General features: G+C 41.5%; 1 protein-coding gene across 1 annotated transcript in view; it reads left to right on the plus strand.

The window, feature by feature from the left end:
• The first annotated feature begins 2,524 nt into the window (after positions 1–2,524).
• Positions 2,525–17,411, plus strand: part of PAXBP1 (PAX3 and PAX7 binding protein 1) — a 34,662-nt gene continuing 19,775 nt past the window's right edge. Inside the window, 8 exon segments of the mRNA XM_074970666.1 lie at positions 2,525–2,581; positions 2,583–3,147; positions 4,179–4,307; positions 6,532–6,708; positions 9,222–9,443; positions 10,084–10,187; positions 11,588–11,808; positions 12,774–12,963. Coding sequence (XP_074826767.1) covers positions 2,525–2,581; positions 2,583–3,147; positions 4,179–4,307; positions 6,532–6,708; positions 9,222–9,443; positions 10,084–10,187; positions 11,588–11,808; positions 12,774–12,963 — 1,665 coding nt within the window.

Raw genomic sequence — 17,411 nt, forward strand, 5'->3', positions numbered from 1 at the left:
ACACTATAAATTTAGAACAGCACAGAAATTAGTTATATAGCACCTTTCCTATTCAACAGGGTTTACAAAATGATGATTTAGATGCTGGCAATACAGTGACTGTGTAAGCAAGGGGATTCTGGGGGAACCTGCTCTTCTGAGTGACCTCGTCCGCCTCCCATTTCAGTCTCTTTAGCTCTCCATGCTGTCCGTCATCTTTCAGTCTCTCCCACTGATTCTGTCCCCTACTTCTGCCACTCCCTGTACCCATTCTCTCTCCACTACCTCAATTTCCCAAAGTCTCTGCCCCCTTTTTCTAGTATTCTCACCTTCCTTGCCAGCAGAACACACCAGGGCAGCCAGCCAGAGGTACCTCTGCCTCCTCCTCCCAGCTACCCTAGGCTTACTTGGATCCAAAAGAGGAAGTTGTGAGAGCAAAGGGAGATGGAGGTATGCTGCCTACAATTTCTCTACTATGGAAGCCAACTGTGGTTGGAAAGAGGATCTGCTGGGAAGTTCCTGCAATCTTGCTAGATGCCTGATATCCTAGGAGGGTTGCAGGGATGCCTTGGGAGCTGCTAAACAGTGTCATGTGAGTGGCTAACTCTTCTGATTTTAGATGCTTTGTTTCAAATTGTATTATTTTCTGATTTCTACCAGCAAACTCATGAATTTTGCTTAGTTAAAATGGCTGCCATCTCTTATTACTTCCAGTGGGAAGGACTGACCAGGGTGCCCTCAGTTCTGATGAAACCATTTCCTGACTACTACCCCTAATAAAGATGACCCCCAATTTCCATTTTTTTCTAAGAAGACAGAAGCCAGGCTGTCTTCAGGGAAGATGGCTATTCTTAGTGCTTATAGCTGATGAATGGTGAGTAAACATGGGAAGGGAGGCTGCAGGGAGATTGAAGAGGGAGCACTAGGGAATAGAAGATAGGAGTCTTGAAGGGTTAACAGGGTTGAGGCAGGAAAGGAAACTGAGGGAGATGCAGGGAAATGAGCACAAGAAGGGATACAGCAGGGACACATCTTGTGCATTTATAGTTGACCCCTGGGATGTTTTAAGGCCTACTGAATTTGAACTCTGGTAGGACTTGTGTATGATAAATATATGACCTTGTCCTAATATCTTTATTAGTGGGAGACTTTTATTTTGAAATTTAAACTATAACAGGGGGAATTAACCTCCCTCTTTGGCAGGAGAGGCTGAGACCCAGAAAGTGTAAACAGAACATACTCCTGGGGAAATTCTACACCACTGCATATGCGCAGAATTTATATCCCCTGCAGATTTCTTTACTTCCCTGCAGAAAAATGACTTTCTGACAGGGAAGCAAAGGGAAGTCACAAGAGCGGTCATACAACCCTCCCCAGCAATATGTTTCAGGAGCCCAGCAGACAGATAAATCACTGTGGGGCAGGAGATGGGAATGGGGAAGACCCCACTGGTGGCTCCTACCCTGCACTGAATTCAGCTGCTAGTCCTGGCTGGGCTGGAGAGGATGGAACAACTTCTTCCCTTGCATGGCATCCAGGACCGAGTCAGACCCACCCCATGATTTCTCCCCTGGCTGAAGGAAGCTCTGCAAACTCCCACCCCCCACAATCCCCTGTTTCCTGCACCCATTGCTCCTCAGCTTCAGGGGGAGGGATCCCTGTACAGGGAGCTGCTCCCCCATCTGCTAAACCCCAATGCATCTAGGCCACCCCCATATCCAGACCCTCCCACGGAGCCTCACTCCCAGCACTCAGAACTCTGCCGCCCATGAGCCCCATTCCCCCCGCACCACCCTGATGAGTCACCTGGATCCCCACCCCACTGAGCCCCAACCAACTGCATCTGGATCCTCCCACAGCCCCATGCTGAGCTCTATCCCCCCCACACCCAGACCCTCCCTGCTGAGCCCTAACCAGTTTCATCTGGACCCCCCTGCATAGTCCGATGACCGTTGCACCCAGAACCCCCCCAACAAGCCTCTTTGCATCCCGTGCCACCTGCACCCAGATTGCCCCACACAGAGCCCTCTCAACCCACACCTGGCTCCCCCTACACTTGAATCCTGCCTTGCTGAGCCTGCCCGTCTACACTTGGTGCACCAGGCACAGAGGGGCAGGCCCAGTCCTTGCGCTGTGTCAGGGTTAGATGCAGCCACACCACGGAGTCTGTGTCTGGGGGAGGGGGGACGGCCTGCACTGTGACCCCCCACCACCACCTACCACTATGCAGCCAGGGGCCCCAGTGCTCCCCACTGCCATGCTGGCGCCTCCACCAGCCCCTCAGTCACACAAACCCGCAGAGGTCAGTCCCCTCCCCCACCCCTAACGCCCTAGCCAAGTCATGGGCAGCGCCGAGCGCCGCGGGAGTCAAGTTTCCACCGTCCTCAATAGCGCTTCCGTCACGCCGCCCGCCCAGCCCCCCGAAGCAACGGCACCTGGGCCGCCACTGCCGTCACGTGATCGCTCCCCCCCCCTTGTTTCCCCGCTCACACAAGATGGCGGCGGCTGTGCAGTCGCGGGTGGGCGCTCTAGTCCCCCGCCCTCTATGGTTGCGCGAGGCACGCTAGCCCGGCGCGGCACTCTATGGTGCGGCGCGTCGTCGCTTCCCCTGGCAGCCGCTGGGGGCTGCTGGGCGGGCCAGCAGGTGGCGCTGTAACTGCCCGGTTATCATGCTCTGGGGAGGGGGAGCTGGGGCTGGGCCGCGGCGCGCTGCTGCGGGGCGAGTGTCTGGGCTGCGCGCTGCCGGGCCCGGCGGGATGTTCCGCAAGGCGCGGCGGGTGAACGTGCGGAAGCGGAACGACTCCGAGGAGGAGGACGAGGAGCGGGAGCGGGAGCGGGACGAGGAGCCGCCGGAGCCGCTGGGGGCGGACGGGTCCGGCGAAGCCGCCATGGCCCAGGCGGCCCCGCTTCTGCCGCTCCCCACCGGCTGCGTCCCCCTCGCCGTCCCCGCCCTGACGGGCTGCGGGGCGGGCAGCGGCCTAGGCCCGGGCTTCGCTCCCGGCCTGGCCGCGCTTCTGCCGCCGCCGCCGCTGCCGCCGCCGCCACAGCAGGGGAACGGGCTGCCGGGGGCCGGGCGGGCGCGGGAGCGGGAGCGGAAGCGGCTGCGGGAGAACAAAGAGGCGCCGGCGCCGCGGGCCAGTCTGCTCAGCTTCCAGGACGAGGAGGAGGGTGAGTGAGTGGGGCCGGGCAGCGGCGGGCGGGCGAGCGAGCCCCTCTAGCTGCACCTAGCCAGCCCCTAGGAGCCCGGGTCCCCGTCGGGAGCTCGCAGCTGCATGACGGCGTGTGTTCGCGCGGGCCCCGGCCCCTTAGCGTCGCTGCAAGTCAGGAGAGTCGGTGTTAGGGGGAAGGGGAAGAGGCCTATCGGGCCGTCAGGTCAAATCTCTTTCCCCCCTCCTCCTTCCCCCCGATATAGGCCCTGGTTCTTCCTTCCCGGGGCCACGTGTGACTCGCAACTTACCTGCTGCGGTTTATATTAAGGCAAAATGTTGAACGTGTGGTTTCCCCCAATAAGGACTAAGTGGAGAGGAAAACTAGCACTTAAAGAGGCGCCATCACAGTGATTCACAGTATATTGTTTGGGTAATAAAATGAATAAGGTGTCTTCAATTTTTGATTTAAAAACGATATAAAAAGTGCACGTCTGTTCTTTTTTTTTTGTTTGTTTGCCTTCTGTTTTTGAGTCTTTAAGATGCAACGAGGGGCTTATTTTTATATTTTAATCTGCAACCGGGATAGTTAGGTATGTTTTTTTAAAATGAAAGATGAGATTTTCATATATTGATAAAAAGAAAAGGAGTACTTGTGGCACCTTAGAGACTAACAAATTTCTTTGAGCATGAGCTTTCGTGAGCTACAGCTCACTTCATACAGACTAACATGGCTGCTACTATGAAACCTGTCATATCTTGATGTGATTCCCGGAGTTTGGGCTTCAAGAAGAACACCCGTTATCACAAGGCTTATGATAAAATTATGAGCGTTTATAGCACTGAAAACATGCAATTGCAGTGCCTACTTGTCAAAACTTGTATGTTAAATTTTGAATTTAGATTTGTGGGATACTTTTGTTAGTAACTCTACTATGAAGTTGTGCTGTGCACCACGTGAAAAGACTTGACAGATGGAAACTATTTTTGTGAGTTGTAGCTGACCAATCTATTCCCAGGTCACTTAATGTTTTCTGATTTTCTTTGTTAAAGAAGCTGAAGAAGTTTTTAAAGTGAAAAAATCAAGTTACAGCAAAAAGATAGTAAAACTACTGAAGAAAGAATACAAAGAAGATCTCGAAAAATCAAAGGTTAAACCAGAAGTCAATTCTCCAGCAGATGGTAATTGCAAAACTACTACTAGTAGTAACTTGTATTAACTGAAAGATTAAATACTGTTCATAAAAATGAGTTGTGTTAAAGATGCAGTGTCAATTCTGTAGGGAGACTGAGCATTTTAATACTTAGATTGCTCTACGTATTCATAGCAGTCTGTATAAGCATTAAGTTAATCCTCATAAGCACCCTTTTGGCGTAGATGGAATTTATCCCCATTTTATGGTTATGGAAATAGATATGGAGAGGTGAGGACAGTTACTAGAAAGCTACACAGTGAATCCTCATTAGAGTTGGGATTAAAGCTGACTAGTTCTTGACTCTCAAGCCTAGGCTCATTTCTTTAAATCACGCTGTACTTCTGCTTTCTAACAGCTAAAGTTTGGATCTGCATCTAGCACACTCCTCTGCCAGGATGCCCTCTCAACACAGGTGTTAAAAGGAGAGCATTAAAGTGAGGGAGAAAATTATTGAGGGGGTTGGTAGAGTTGAATTCCTTATGTTGAGATCCTGTGTTAGAAGAAGTGACCTACATCTGTGTGTTCCAAACTAAGGACTGGATCAATGAGCATGGGGAGGTGAGGCAGAGACTGAGATGAGAACAGGCTGGAAGAGTGGTGGGCAAAAAGCTCTCTAACCATTTGAGTACACATCCATAGAACCTGGAATAGAGCCTAGGGTTCCTGAGTTTCACCATTCCTGCTGTCAGCGAATAACTGAAGCCTACTGGCAAAGTGTGTGCTTCATCTCCCTCTAACAGCTGGACCACATATAGGATGGTAACCTACTACTGCTGTCAGTTACTGTTAGCTTAGGTGGAGCGTCTGTGCTGTGAAGGTTCATGGCAAGCTGATGAATAGTGTGAGACTCAGTATGGTTTCAAATGATGGCATTTCTATTTTTTCTGTTTGCTATTTAAAAAAAAAACCTAGGAAATTATATAAAAAATTCCATTAAAGGAATGTTAGTTATAAAGTCAAGCACTCAAAAGTGAGAAAATGCCAGAATGAAGGTTGCATGTGTAACCTTCATTTGGCCACTGTATGTATCTTGTTATGATCGTTTATGATCATGTAATTAAAGACTAACTTTCCCTCTGGGATCCTTGCCTCTCTCAGTGCACAAAATGTATGTTGCTCAGGGAGTCAATCATGGTTGTTTAGGACCCCTGCCTCACTTGTGGCAGAAAATCTGGGCCTGCCCAGGGATGGGATGTAGAGAATGAGGCAGAGGACTGCAGGAAGTAAAAGGATGGTTTTGTAGTTGAATAGAACTGTGAAGAACTGGATTCTATCCCTGCCTCTGCCATAGAGTACCTATGTGATGCTGGGCAAGTAATCTAAATCAGACTTTTCACAGGTGGCTACTGTATGTTCCTCCTTTTTTTTTTTGGTGTCCATCTTGCGGCAGTTGGGGTTGGATTTGCAGAAATGCTGAGTGTGCTTAACTGCAACTGAAGTCAATGAGATCTGTGCTCTGAACAAATAAAGAGCTATGAAATGTTAAATTCTTGGAAAATTCAGGACGTGGGCATCTCACATTGGGCACCCAAAATTAGTGTGCATTTCTGATAATGCCTCTGTGCCTGTTCCCCTTTTGTAGAATGGAAATAATGTTGCCTTACAGGAGTATTTTGAAGATGAATGTAAGTTTGTGAAGCACTCAGATGTTACAATGGTGATTGTCATAGAAAAGCCTCTGTTGAAATTAATAATTGTCTTCAAAGCAGTGTTTGAGTGGTGTGCAGTAAATCAGGTTTGGGGCCACACACTGATTAATGAGAATAAAATAAAATATTGGATAGCTGCTCATTCAGTGGGTACTGTCCATCTTGTGCAATGAGTGAGGCAGGGTTCCGGGGGGGGGCGGGGGGGGGAAGGAGTGTGTTCAGTCATTGAAGACTGTCATAATGCATATGTATGCAGGGCTACAATAAGGTTGCATAGGCAGCCTTAATTCTGGCATTTCCTGACTCTCAAATGCTTGACTGTGTGAACTTAATATTTAATGTTTTCTTGGGTGCATTAGTCTTCCTATCTGAGACTGGTCAGACTGTATAGTGTGAACTTGAGAAGATTTCAATGTTTTTTATTGAAGCCACAACATATGTTCTTCTCCTTGTAAGTTCAGTAATTAAAAATTAATGAGATTGTTGTCTTAAACGTAAGCATATCTGGTGCTTTTAAAAAATGTTCACAGAAAGAAACAGATATAGACTTTTCTCTTACAGCTGAACAGGCCATAGAGAAAACAGGACAGGTTAAGGAAGCAAACCAAGAAGATGGGACTGTGAACAGTGAACAAGGTGAAGAAGAGATGGAAGTCGAAAGTGAGAAGGAAGAAGAAAAACCTAAAACCGGGGGAACTTTTTCAAGTGCTTTATCATCTCTGAATGTTCTCCGTCCAGGTTTGTACTTTATAGTAAATCTAGTTTAGTGGGTTTGGAAATGCTGTCTCTAACATTTGTAATGTAAGTACTGATATCCAGTCAGCTGTATGCACTCTTCCCAAGCTTAACACCTACACACCCTCGAACAGTGACTAGAAATGAAAATTTAAAAGTAAATGGAAATGTCCACTTTCCAAGGTTCATCCATATTCTGCTGGCCTGTGGAAGAATATAATTGCACACTGTTTTTGAAGAACTAGGAAAACTGAACTGATTCATTTAAGAACTAAAATAGGACCATTTAATTACCACAGTATCAAATAGCAGAGTTTAATATGCTGAAAACAAAGGCTGTAACAAAATGTTTTGGTTTTTTTAAGTTAGGTATTTATATGAATTCCTTCAGGTGCCAAGTTCGTGGGGTGATATTTCAAAATGAAGCATAACTCAAACTGGAGTCTCTGGTCTTTAAAAAACTAAACAAACACCCCTTCTAGTTACAGCATTGGTTTTTCTAAAACTCTGAAATATTGAATGTCCTCAAAACCCACCTCTGTTGTTGATATTCTGGTAATTCTCCAAGTAACCTGTCTTGTGGTGCAGGTTGGCATTTATCCTTAATTTAGGCACCAGAAAATGTTCTTACACTTTTGACCCCCTATTTGAGTGTCTTGAATGCTGTTAACTTGGTTAAATAGACTAAGAAATATTTTCTTCAGACCCTAAGGGCCAAACAAATTAGTTTGAAATGTTATTCTTCATGAATTTAATAACTAGCAAATTTGCACATAAGGAAGCTTTTTGTCTGGGGAATAAGGTTGTTGCCTTCATGCTCACAATCCACAGACAACCATCGATCCATCTTAATTCCCTCTTAAAATAATGTAACTTGGGTACATGCAGCAGACAGACTGCTTGTACAGATTTTTCAGACATGTCTGCCACCTTGTTTCCCTTATTCACCCATTTTTCCTTACTATCTTTGTCTTACTCTGTTAAGTTCTATGGTAATCTCTCTTTCTGAAGGGACTAAACTTTGAGCAAAATGAGAGAAGAGCTGCTCTCGGTTCTTACCTTCTCACACAGCTCCAGACTCTATTAAGAAGCTACCCTTTCTCTGGGAGCACCTCCCTAGGGGAATCACCCTCCCTCCCAGCTAAATGGGCTGAGGGTAGCAGAGCAGGTACTTTGTTCTGCTGCTGCTGGCTCTTACTGGGGGAGAGATGTCCAACTGGGACTTCCGGCTCCATACCAGTGACTCCAGGAGGGAACCCCCAAGTGCTTACCACAGAGGCTGAGGGAAGCAGAACAGAACCTCTTATGTTAAAGATATTCAAGGCACTGTCATCAGGGATGGACTATGGGAAGTTATCTTTTGGAGGGGAACTTGATGGATTTGGCCTGCATCCAATTTATTTTTTAACATTTATTATCTGCATTGATAACTGCACTATGAGATGTCTTTTCAGAAAATGTAAATTAAAAAAGAATCATGCAGGAAGGGCTTTCTGCAGCATATACTGTTCACTAATTTCTGAACATGATGTAAAGGTAGGAGCATTACATTTAATGACTCTAAATCATTAAATGTGTGCATTGACTATATATTGCTGGTTCAAAACTGTATTTCTTGCATGCTACCAGAGATTTTTAGCTTCATGAACTTTGAGAGTATCTGAAACATAACAAAAATCATGTGAGATGATGATATTCCATTTAAATAGTGCACTGCTTACTAAGAAACAAAAAATACTTTAGTAATTGTATTGTGCCTACACAGCCTCCAGAGTCTCAATCTTGTTTAGCACTACTGTAATACAAATAATAGGAATTCTAGATTGAGGAACCTTGGATTGCTGTTTTATTGGAAGATTAGTACCATTTTGGCTCCCATAGTCATCAGGAACACATGAGCAAGGGAAAAGAGCTGACATCAACAATAGTTTGTCTAAACTTAGACAAGAAAGTTCAAGAAAGAATTAAATCTAGAAAACTATCTACTTGGCTATATCTATTATATGCAAGAGGTGACATTATGCTGTATGTATGCAGCTTGTATATACTGCTGCATTTTCTGAAAGCCTGTGAAATATCTTTCAGGGCTTGCCTATCAGAATAGTTTCTTTTGGATTTTTTTCCTCTGGTTTCCTTAACAGGGAGAAAATATGTTTGCCCTTCTTGCCCCTGGAATGTATTAAATAAGGCCTGAAACGTATATATTTTTAAACTTTCTTCTGTTTTTTTGTGTGGAATATCTTGTCTTCCCTATCTTTGCCGGAGGACTCTTAAGTTCTTACGAGCAGAAAAGGGAGCTTTCTTAGGCCACCCTGGAAAGGGGTGAGAGTGCTTTAACCATTAAAAATCTTTTCTGCTTGGATTCGTCTGTTTTCCTTACTGATAAGAAATACTGACGGATTGATGTCTGCAGTACCATTTTTCTCAGCTGATATGGCAGTAGACAAGTAGCAAAGAGTCTCACTGAGTTCGGATGCAATCATTGGCTGTTTAACCTTGTAAACATATGTTTCCAGGAGAAATCCCAGATGCTGCTTTTATTCATGCCGCTAGAAAAAAGCGTCAAATGGCTCGGGAACTTGGGGACTTTACGCCTATTGACAATGAGCCGGGCAAAGGCCGCCTTGTTCGAGAAGATGAAAATGATGCCAGTGATGATGAAGATGATGATGAGAAGAGAAGAATAGTATTCTCAGTGAAGGAAAAATCCCAAAGGCAAAAGATTGCAGAGGAAATAGGTAAAATGTTTTTGGAAGGATGATAGCATATCTAATAAATATAGAAACTATTTTCATTGTAGGTTACTCACCCTGACCTTTACAAGCCCTTAAACAAAATGTTCTGCATAACTAATAGCAGTTTTGGTTTACCATAATCCACATTGTAGTTTGGTATAGAATATTTTATTTGAACTCAATGTCATAAAACTTTAATGATCCATTTTAAGGAATTATGGTAAAGTAGAATCTAGCTAATAAACACATTCAGTTTGCACACAAAAATGGCCCATTTCTGCTTTTGAGCAAAGCTTTAATAGCACAGTGCTTTTCTGAAGTTTCATGAAAACTTAATTATACAAAATATTTGTGGTGAACTCTTAAGTATAAACTAATTAAAGCTATGCTTGTCAACTGAACAAAATGTATCGTGCCACATTATTCTTTTGATTATTTACTAGCTAATGTGTAAAATGAATTTACGGCGGATCTCTTGGTCATGGAAGATTAGCAAGGTTCTGACTTGTAATAAGCATTAGGTGTTTTTTCTTACTCTAATGATTACGTAAATTTAACTATTGGAATTCGGAATGAAATATCCTTGATATAAATCCATTATCTCCATTTTTATCTTGTCTGTTCATTTCCTTTGGGTGCCCAGGTATTGAGGGAAGCGATGACGAAGCTCTCGTGACTGGGGAACAGGATGAAGAACTCAGTCGATGGGAACAGGAACAGATACGAAAAGGAATTAACATACCTCAGGCATGTATTCAAATAGTTCAAAAAAGATGGTATATTTTTTGGGAAAGGTATAGGATTTTTAACCTTTCAGTGCATATATTGACTAAAACTTCCCCAAACTCAAAGCAGTATTATGCTGGTTGGTATAATTTGATCTGATGAGATTAGTGGTATAACTTCAATTTATAAAGTCCTCTCATATGGAAATAGGTGGTGTCTTGCTCCTGCTTTCCATCCATTATGGGAGAGTAATGAGCATTGTGGTAGCATTGACTAGCACTTATTAGCTAACTAGGGCCAGTAAGTAATGAAGCTTTGAAGTGAACTTTGTTTCTATTCTTCCTGTCCAGAAGTTGTTAGGCGTGTATGGCCCGATACTACTGCGACTAAAGTCAATTGGAGGTTTTTGCCACTGATTTCAGTGGGAGCGATATCAAGTCCACACTGGAAAGACATGCTAATAAAATCTAAAGCCTTAATGAATGTACATGTTCATCCAGATGTACCAATGCCTGAGCCTACTTTTGACTAGAGCTAGGGGAAATGTTTTGGCCAAAAAATGGAGATTTGGGTTGAATGGAAAAAATTTTCAAATTATGTCGGATTTACCAAACTCATTGGGGGGGAAGGGGGAAACATGAAAAAAATGTAAAGGGGGGGGAACTCCCAAAAACCTCAGAACATTTAATTTTGACACTTTTAAAAACAAAACATTTTGATTTTTTAATATTCAAATCAACTTTTCATTTCAAAACTTACTAGTTTTATTTTTTTTTTAAATGACATTTCATTTTGGATTCAACGAAAACTTCGTCTGACTCAGAATTATTTTTTTTATTAGTACGGTCAGCAAACTGAAAACTCATTTGTACAGCTCTACCTATGACCTCTTGGGAAGACTCCGTACCTGTGTAGGATTATGCCTTGTGGTAGCTGCGATTCGTGGCTTTGAGCAATGGTGAAGTAGCTGGCCCAGAGTTGGAAGGGGACACTAGTTGGCCTTGAAAGCTGTTTTCTAAAATTAAAAAATGTTTGTAAGGGTTTTCATGGCACGTTGTTAATCTGTATTAACAGCAGAGATTAGTACAGTTTAGGATATTTAGTAATTGGGTGTTGCAGGCTTGCTGCATTCAGTAGTATGCCATGAGTTATTACTACAAATAATAACCATGCTAAGAAATTCTCCATGGAAGAGATTGCTTCTGTTAATTACTGTAGACCATAATTCTGCGAACACATCTTCACTCTTTGTTCCCATCTATCTTTCATTAGGAGGTTATGAAAAGTGATTCATTTTAATAACCATTTTGATTTGAGTAACTTCTATCTGTGCATATAAAATGCCAAAACTAAGTTACAAAGTAATGTTTTTAAAAGAAGTGACATTAGCATTTTGAGTATTACATGTCTTCTTTCTATAGGTTCAAGCAAGTCAGCCTACTGAAGTGAATAATCTGTACTACCACAACTCTTACCAGACAATGTCTTATGGTTCATCGTATGGCATTCCTTACACTTACGCTGCTTATGGATCATCAGAGACCAAGTCTCAAAAAACAGATAATACACTTCCTTTCAAAACTCCCAGTAATGAGATGACTCCTGTTACTATTGATTTGGTAAAGAAACAGCTTAAAGACAGGTAGGGCAGACCATCTTTTTTAGACTTAAAAGACTTGTCCTCTAGCTTTCTATTCCCTCAGGCACCCTTTAATCTCGAGCAAATGCAGAATTTCATCGCTGGAAAACCACTGACTTGGCACATCATTTTAAAAAAAAAAACAAAATGAAGATGACATTGAAACTTTGTTCAAAAGTCTGCTTGGATTTCTTCTGTGGAAGTGAAGCTTTTAAATTGTGGCAAATTGATCTTGTTGAAGACAGATCTGAGTTGCATCTTCTGGACACTGAAAAAAATCTTGTAGTCAAGAATTGAAAGGACAGTGAGATGTTTAGCTTACGAAGTAACATAAAGTGTGTAAATCAGATTTTTTTTTTTCCTGAATACATAACCATCTTACATTTTAGGCTAAAATCTGAGGGTTTTTTAGGGCTTAAACATTGTAATCTCCTTGTTAGGTATCAAAAAGATCCTACTGTATGAACAATCCAATTGCAATGAGAAATATTTTAGAATGAACAGCCCACGCTTTTTGTAATGTCTTCAAAACTGGTTTGTATGCCCCTTGTTGTAAAAACTTTCCATTAGCTGAAGTGCGTCTAGTCAGTGCAGTATAATAGAGGCTGTGTTAGATTATATGTCTTGCTAGATATAGCATAATGCCTTTGCTTCTATTTTAATTTCTTAAGGCTCAGTCTTGCAAGGTTCTAAGCGCCTTCGACTCCTGTTGGGATTAACAGGAGTTGACTGTACTCAGGACCTCGCAGAGTCTAGCTCATGTAACTTAAACTACTCTCCTTGCTGATAAGAACTGGAGAAGGGAGAAAGCATTGACAAACCACAGGTAGTGAATGTACCTTGAAAATATTTTCCTTATAGAGATTTGGTACTTGTGCTCTCTCACTCTGAAACAGATTAATATCTTCAACAGTTTGCGTTATGTAGAGTTTACGATGTAAATTTGTTATCTATCCATTGTCCCTCAGGTTGGACTCAATGAAAGAATTGAACAAAGCCAATCAGCAGCAACATGAGAAACATCAGCAAAGCCGAGAGGACTCTACCAAGGCAATTGAACGATTAGAAGGGTCTTCTGGGGGTATTGGTGAACGGTATAAATTTTTGCAAGAAATGCGAGGGTATGTCCAAGACTTGCTTGAGTGTTTCAGTGAAAAGGTAAGGATGCAAAAACATTAATCTCTTTTCAATAAAACAGAAGTAGGGAAGCTTAGTACAGGCCAAACCCATGCCTCCTTGTACTTACTCCTGCGGCCCCCGCCCCCCAAAATATCAAAAAATCTGAGAGCATACTCAACAGAAGGTTTGGTTTTAGAGGTGATGAAAAGTCACTTTTTCATCATACTAAGCTTGTAAAGAGAAGTCTCACTTTTACAGTATAACAGATCTCTGGTGTACTTCCAGTTGGAATGTAAGTGCTGACTTGACTGAAGTGTGTGTGTGTGTGTGTGTTTTTCTTTAGAATGGTTTAAGAAATTGATTGAATTTTTTTTTAAATATTTACTCAAACACTTCCATATACACAGATTGGATGCCATGTTAACGGATAAAGTTAGTATCCATTATTGGTGAATTGTTAGATTGCATTGAGGTAAAAAGGGTTGAGGTGCAACACTGACTTTTTCTGGAGCATTTAATGAGTGCCATATAACACACTTCTACTTTTTGCTGTAAATTTTCTGCTAGTAGCTTAAAATATTTGGCAGTGTTCTGATACCTATTTGGCTGGAAAAGTTTTAGAATCAGCATAGCTGGCTGAAGTTTTCAGAATTTTTTTAGCTTTTTTCTTTAGGCTACTCTGTTGTATACTTCTAACTTGGAAGAATTAATTTTATTTCCCATTTAAGATAATTGAAATATCCTTTATACTTCAATTCTGTAAACATTAGTATTAGTTAATTTGTATGGTAATTAATCCAATTTACTGTAGTTAAATTTGGTGAAAAGATAAGATGCTAACAGTCTTATGGGTGATGCGTACATTACACAAGTAAATTGCAATACAGAGGAGAGAGCATTGATGTAGGCTTTCAATCCTCTTTTCCTGAAAGTGATTTCTATTTTATATGCGATAGGAAGCTATTTATTACATAAATTACATAAGCCACTAGAATGGAGTATTTAGGATGGGGAAAGTGGCAGCTTTTACTTTTCTATCTGTAGGCTTCCCTTCACACCTACCACACATTCAGGTTGATAAAGCAATTGATTCTTACTATAGTGAGATTAGCTGCTGTCTGTTGCTGGTGGAGCTTTCAGAAAATCCCCCATCTGTACTCTGAATCTTCACCACTACGTATCAAGCAGAATGCCTCTGAACAACCTCTGTGTAAGCACTTGAAACACATTACTCTCGCTAACTTTTTCTCTGAACAGAACAATGCCAGTTGAGACTTCATCTGATCTTTTTAATGTTAACAGTCAAACCAGTGATCAACCATTTAGGAAAAAATTTGGGAATAAATAACTACCATGGTTCTCAAAACTGAGCTGTGTGGAAGGTGGACTGTGTTTTTCATTTGATCCACTAGCCATACTAAATGCTGCTTAACTGAAGAAGCAAAATTTTTGAACCTGTAGCATTGTTAGCTGACTATATAGGTAATGAAGTTGACAATTTATTACTGCCTCATTTTGTTGTGTGTCTAAAGTACAGTCCAGATAAATTATGAGCTTGGCTTCTTTTCTCAGACCTTGTCTGTATTCAAAATTGCACCAGTTTAAAGGTGTGACTTTTTTTTAAACAACTGCAAAACAGTGTGGACATTTAATTTGTTTTAAACCAGGTTTATTAAAAAAAATAGTGTCCACACTGGTTTGCAGTTTAAATCAGTCTTAAAAATCACACCTTTACATTGGTGCAGTTCTGAATATGTAAAAGACACTGGTCTACACTAAAAAACTGACTGACCAGTAATGGACCAAAACCAGTTCTGATACTAACAGTTCAGTTATTTCCAACATTGGTTTAGGGGATCTGTTGCTGACAATCACTGGCAAAAACTGGTCAGTTTCCTACTATAGATGGAGGTACTTGAGACTTGAATTTGTTAAATCTGCCTTCCTTTAGTATGTCATTGTCTGCTCTAATCTCTCTCTGGATGTTCTATAGATGACTTATTAGGGGGGAAAAAAGGCCTTGTGCCTATATAAAGAAATACTTTCAATAAGTTGCCAAAAAATTACTTGTAAACTAAGCCCTTGATTCTACAATTGACTGCACCCAAGCATACTCCTGTATCCATACAGAGCGACTTTGGCTTCAGTTGAAGTCCACAGAGATACACATACACAAAGTAAACTGTAAAATTGGGGCCTAATACAGACAATTTGACTGTAATATTTAAATACAGCATGAAATCTTAAGTATTCTCAAGGTTCTATGTATTCCCTAATTCTGTGGCCACAGAATTTGCACTGAAATCCACTGCCTGTTTTTTAGAAATCTGTAATGTGTTACTACAAAGATCTGTAACCCCTCAAAAGGTAAAACTGTGGGGCAGCATAAAATAACATAGAGGCAGTCACACTGCAGAATTTTCATATTAGGTCGTTAAAACCTTTTTCATTTTATTTTCATAAAATTGCAGCAGTAGAATTTCCTGTCTGAATTTAGAGATGCAGAATTTAGATTCAGGTTGCTCTGGGCCTTGGGTATCTCATGTTGGCTTTAGTTGGTTTTAAATTTACAATAATGCAGTTCATTTACCACTCCCCTGTAGAAAACTTCAGACTAAAAATTTTATTAAAGCAAATGTTAAAAAAATTATATAGTGCACAAGTTAAGAAAATAGCATCTGTACATCTGGTTATAGTGCTTAGATTATCCACAAATACAAAGTTTGTCTTAAAAGTCATAAGATACATATAATGCATAATCAGCAATAACCCAAATTTAGGTGAATAAATTTAACAATACAGTTTAGATACTAGAATCCGAATACTTGGGTACATCACTCATGAAAAGTTGTTGTACAGAGAGATGGTTGTGGAAAGCAAAATTATATCAGTGAGTGAACATTGTCCCTCAGTAATTGAGATATTAGGGTAGGTTTACTACTGATGCATTTTGTTCTATAACACTGAAACTGGTGAGGATTGTGGTTAGTCATTTTCACAATGCTGGCACTAGGGGGAAACTTTGCATGAATGAGCACAAATGCGTTCATGACAATACATTTTTCTTCAGAAAGAGATTGAGCAGAGGGATGTGGAAGTTCTAGTGGTGTATAGACTTACTCCTGGAATAACGAGAACGTTTTAGTGCTATAAAATCTTGTCTCCCTGCTATCCCTGTACCTCTCCCCTTTCTGAATTTACTTTTTTTTACTTAGCATATTTTTAAGTATCAAACAGGTTTAGATGTGTGAAATACAATTCTTTCATAACACTGAGTTGCAACCTATACTGTAATAACTGTTACATAGGTTTTAGAATAAAGTAGAATTGTAGGACTGGAAGGGACCTTGAGAGGTCATCTAGTCCAGTCCCCTGCACTCATGGCAGGACTAAATATTACCTAGACTGTCCATGTCAGGTATCTATCTAACCTGCTCTTAAAAATTTCCAATAATGGAGATTCAACAGCCTCGCTAGGCAGTTTATTCCAGTGCTTAACCACCCTGACAGGAAGTTTTTTTTTTTCCCTAATGTCCAACCTAAATTGCCATTGCTGCAATTTGAGCCCATTGCTTCTTGTCCTATCCTCAGAGATTAAGGAGAACAATTTTTCTCCCTTCTCCTAGTAACAACCTTTTATGTACTTGAAAACTGTTATCATGACCCCTCTGTCTTCTCCTCTCCAGACTAAACAAACCCAATTTTTTTCAATCTTCCCTAATAGATCTTAGATAATTTTAGTTGCTCTTTTCTGGCCTCTCTCCAGTTTGTCCACATCTTTCCTGAAATGTGGCACCCAGAACTGCGGCATCCAGAACTGCACACAATACTCCAGTTGAGGCCTTATCAGTGCAGAATAGAGCGAAGAAGTATTTCTCATGTCTTGCTTACAGCACTCCTGCTAATACACCCTGGAATGATAGATTTTATTTTATTTTTGTAACGGCATTGCACTGTTGACTCATATTTGGATTGTGATCCACTATGACCCCTAGATCCCTTTCTGCTGTACTCCTTCCTAGGCAGTCCTTTCCCATTTTGTATGTGTGCAACTGATTGTTCCTTCCTAAGTGGAGTACTTTGCATTTGTCCTTATTGAGTTTCATCCTATTTACTTGAGACCATTTCTCCAGTTTTCCAGATCATTTTGAATTTTAATCCTATCCTCCAAAGCACTTGCAACCCCTCCCAGCTTGGTATTGTTTTCAGACTTTAAGTGTACTCTCTATGCCATTATCTAAATCATTGATAATGATATTGAACAGAACTGGACCCAGAACTGATCCCTGCAGGACCCACTTGTTATGCCCTTCCAGCTTGACTGTGAATCACTGAAAACTATTCTCTGGGAACAGTTTTCCAACCAATTATGAACCCACCTTATAGTAGCTCCATCTTGGTTGTATTTCCCTAGTTTGTTTATGATAAGATCATGCAAGACTGTATCAAAAGCATTACTAAATTCAAGATATACCACATCTACTGCT

The sequence above is a fragment of the Natator depressus genome, chromosome 1 (assembly GCF_965152275.1).
Source record: "Natator depressus isolate rNatDep1 chromosome 1, rNatDep2.hap1, whole genome shotgun sequence".
Lineage (NCBI taxonomy): Eukaryota > Metazoa > Chordata > Testudines > Cheloniidae > Natator > Natator depressus.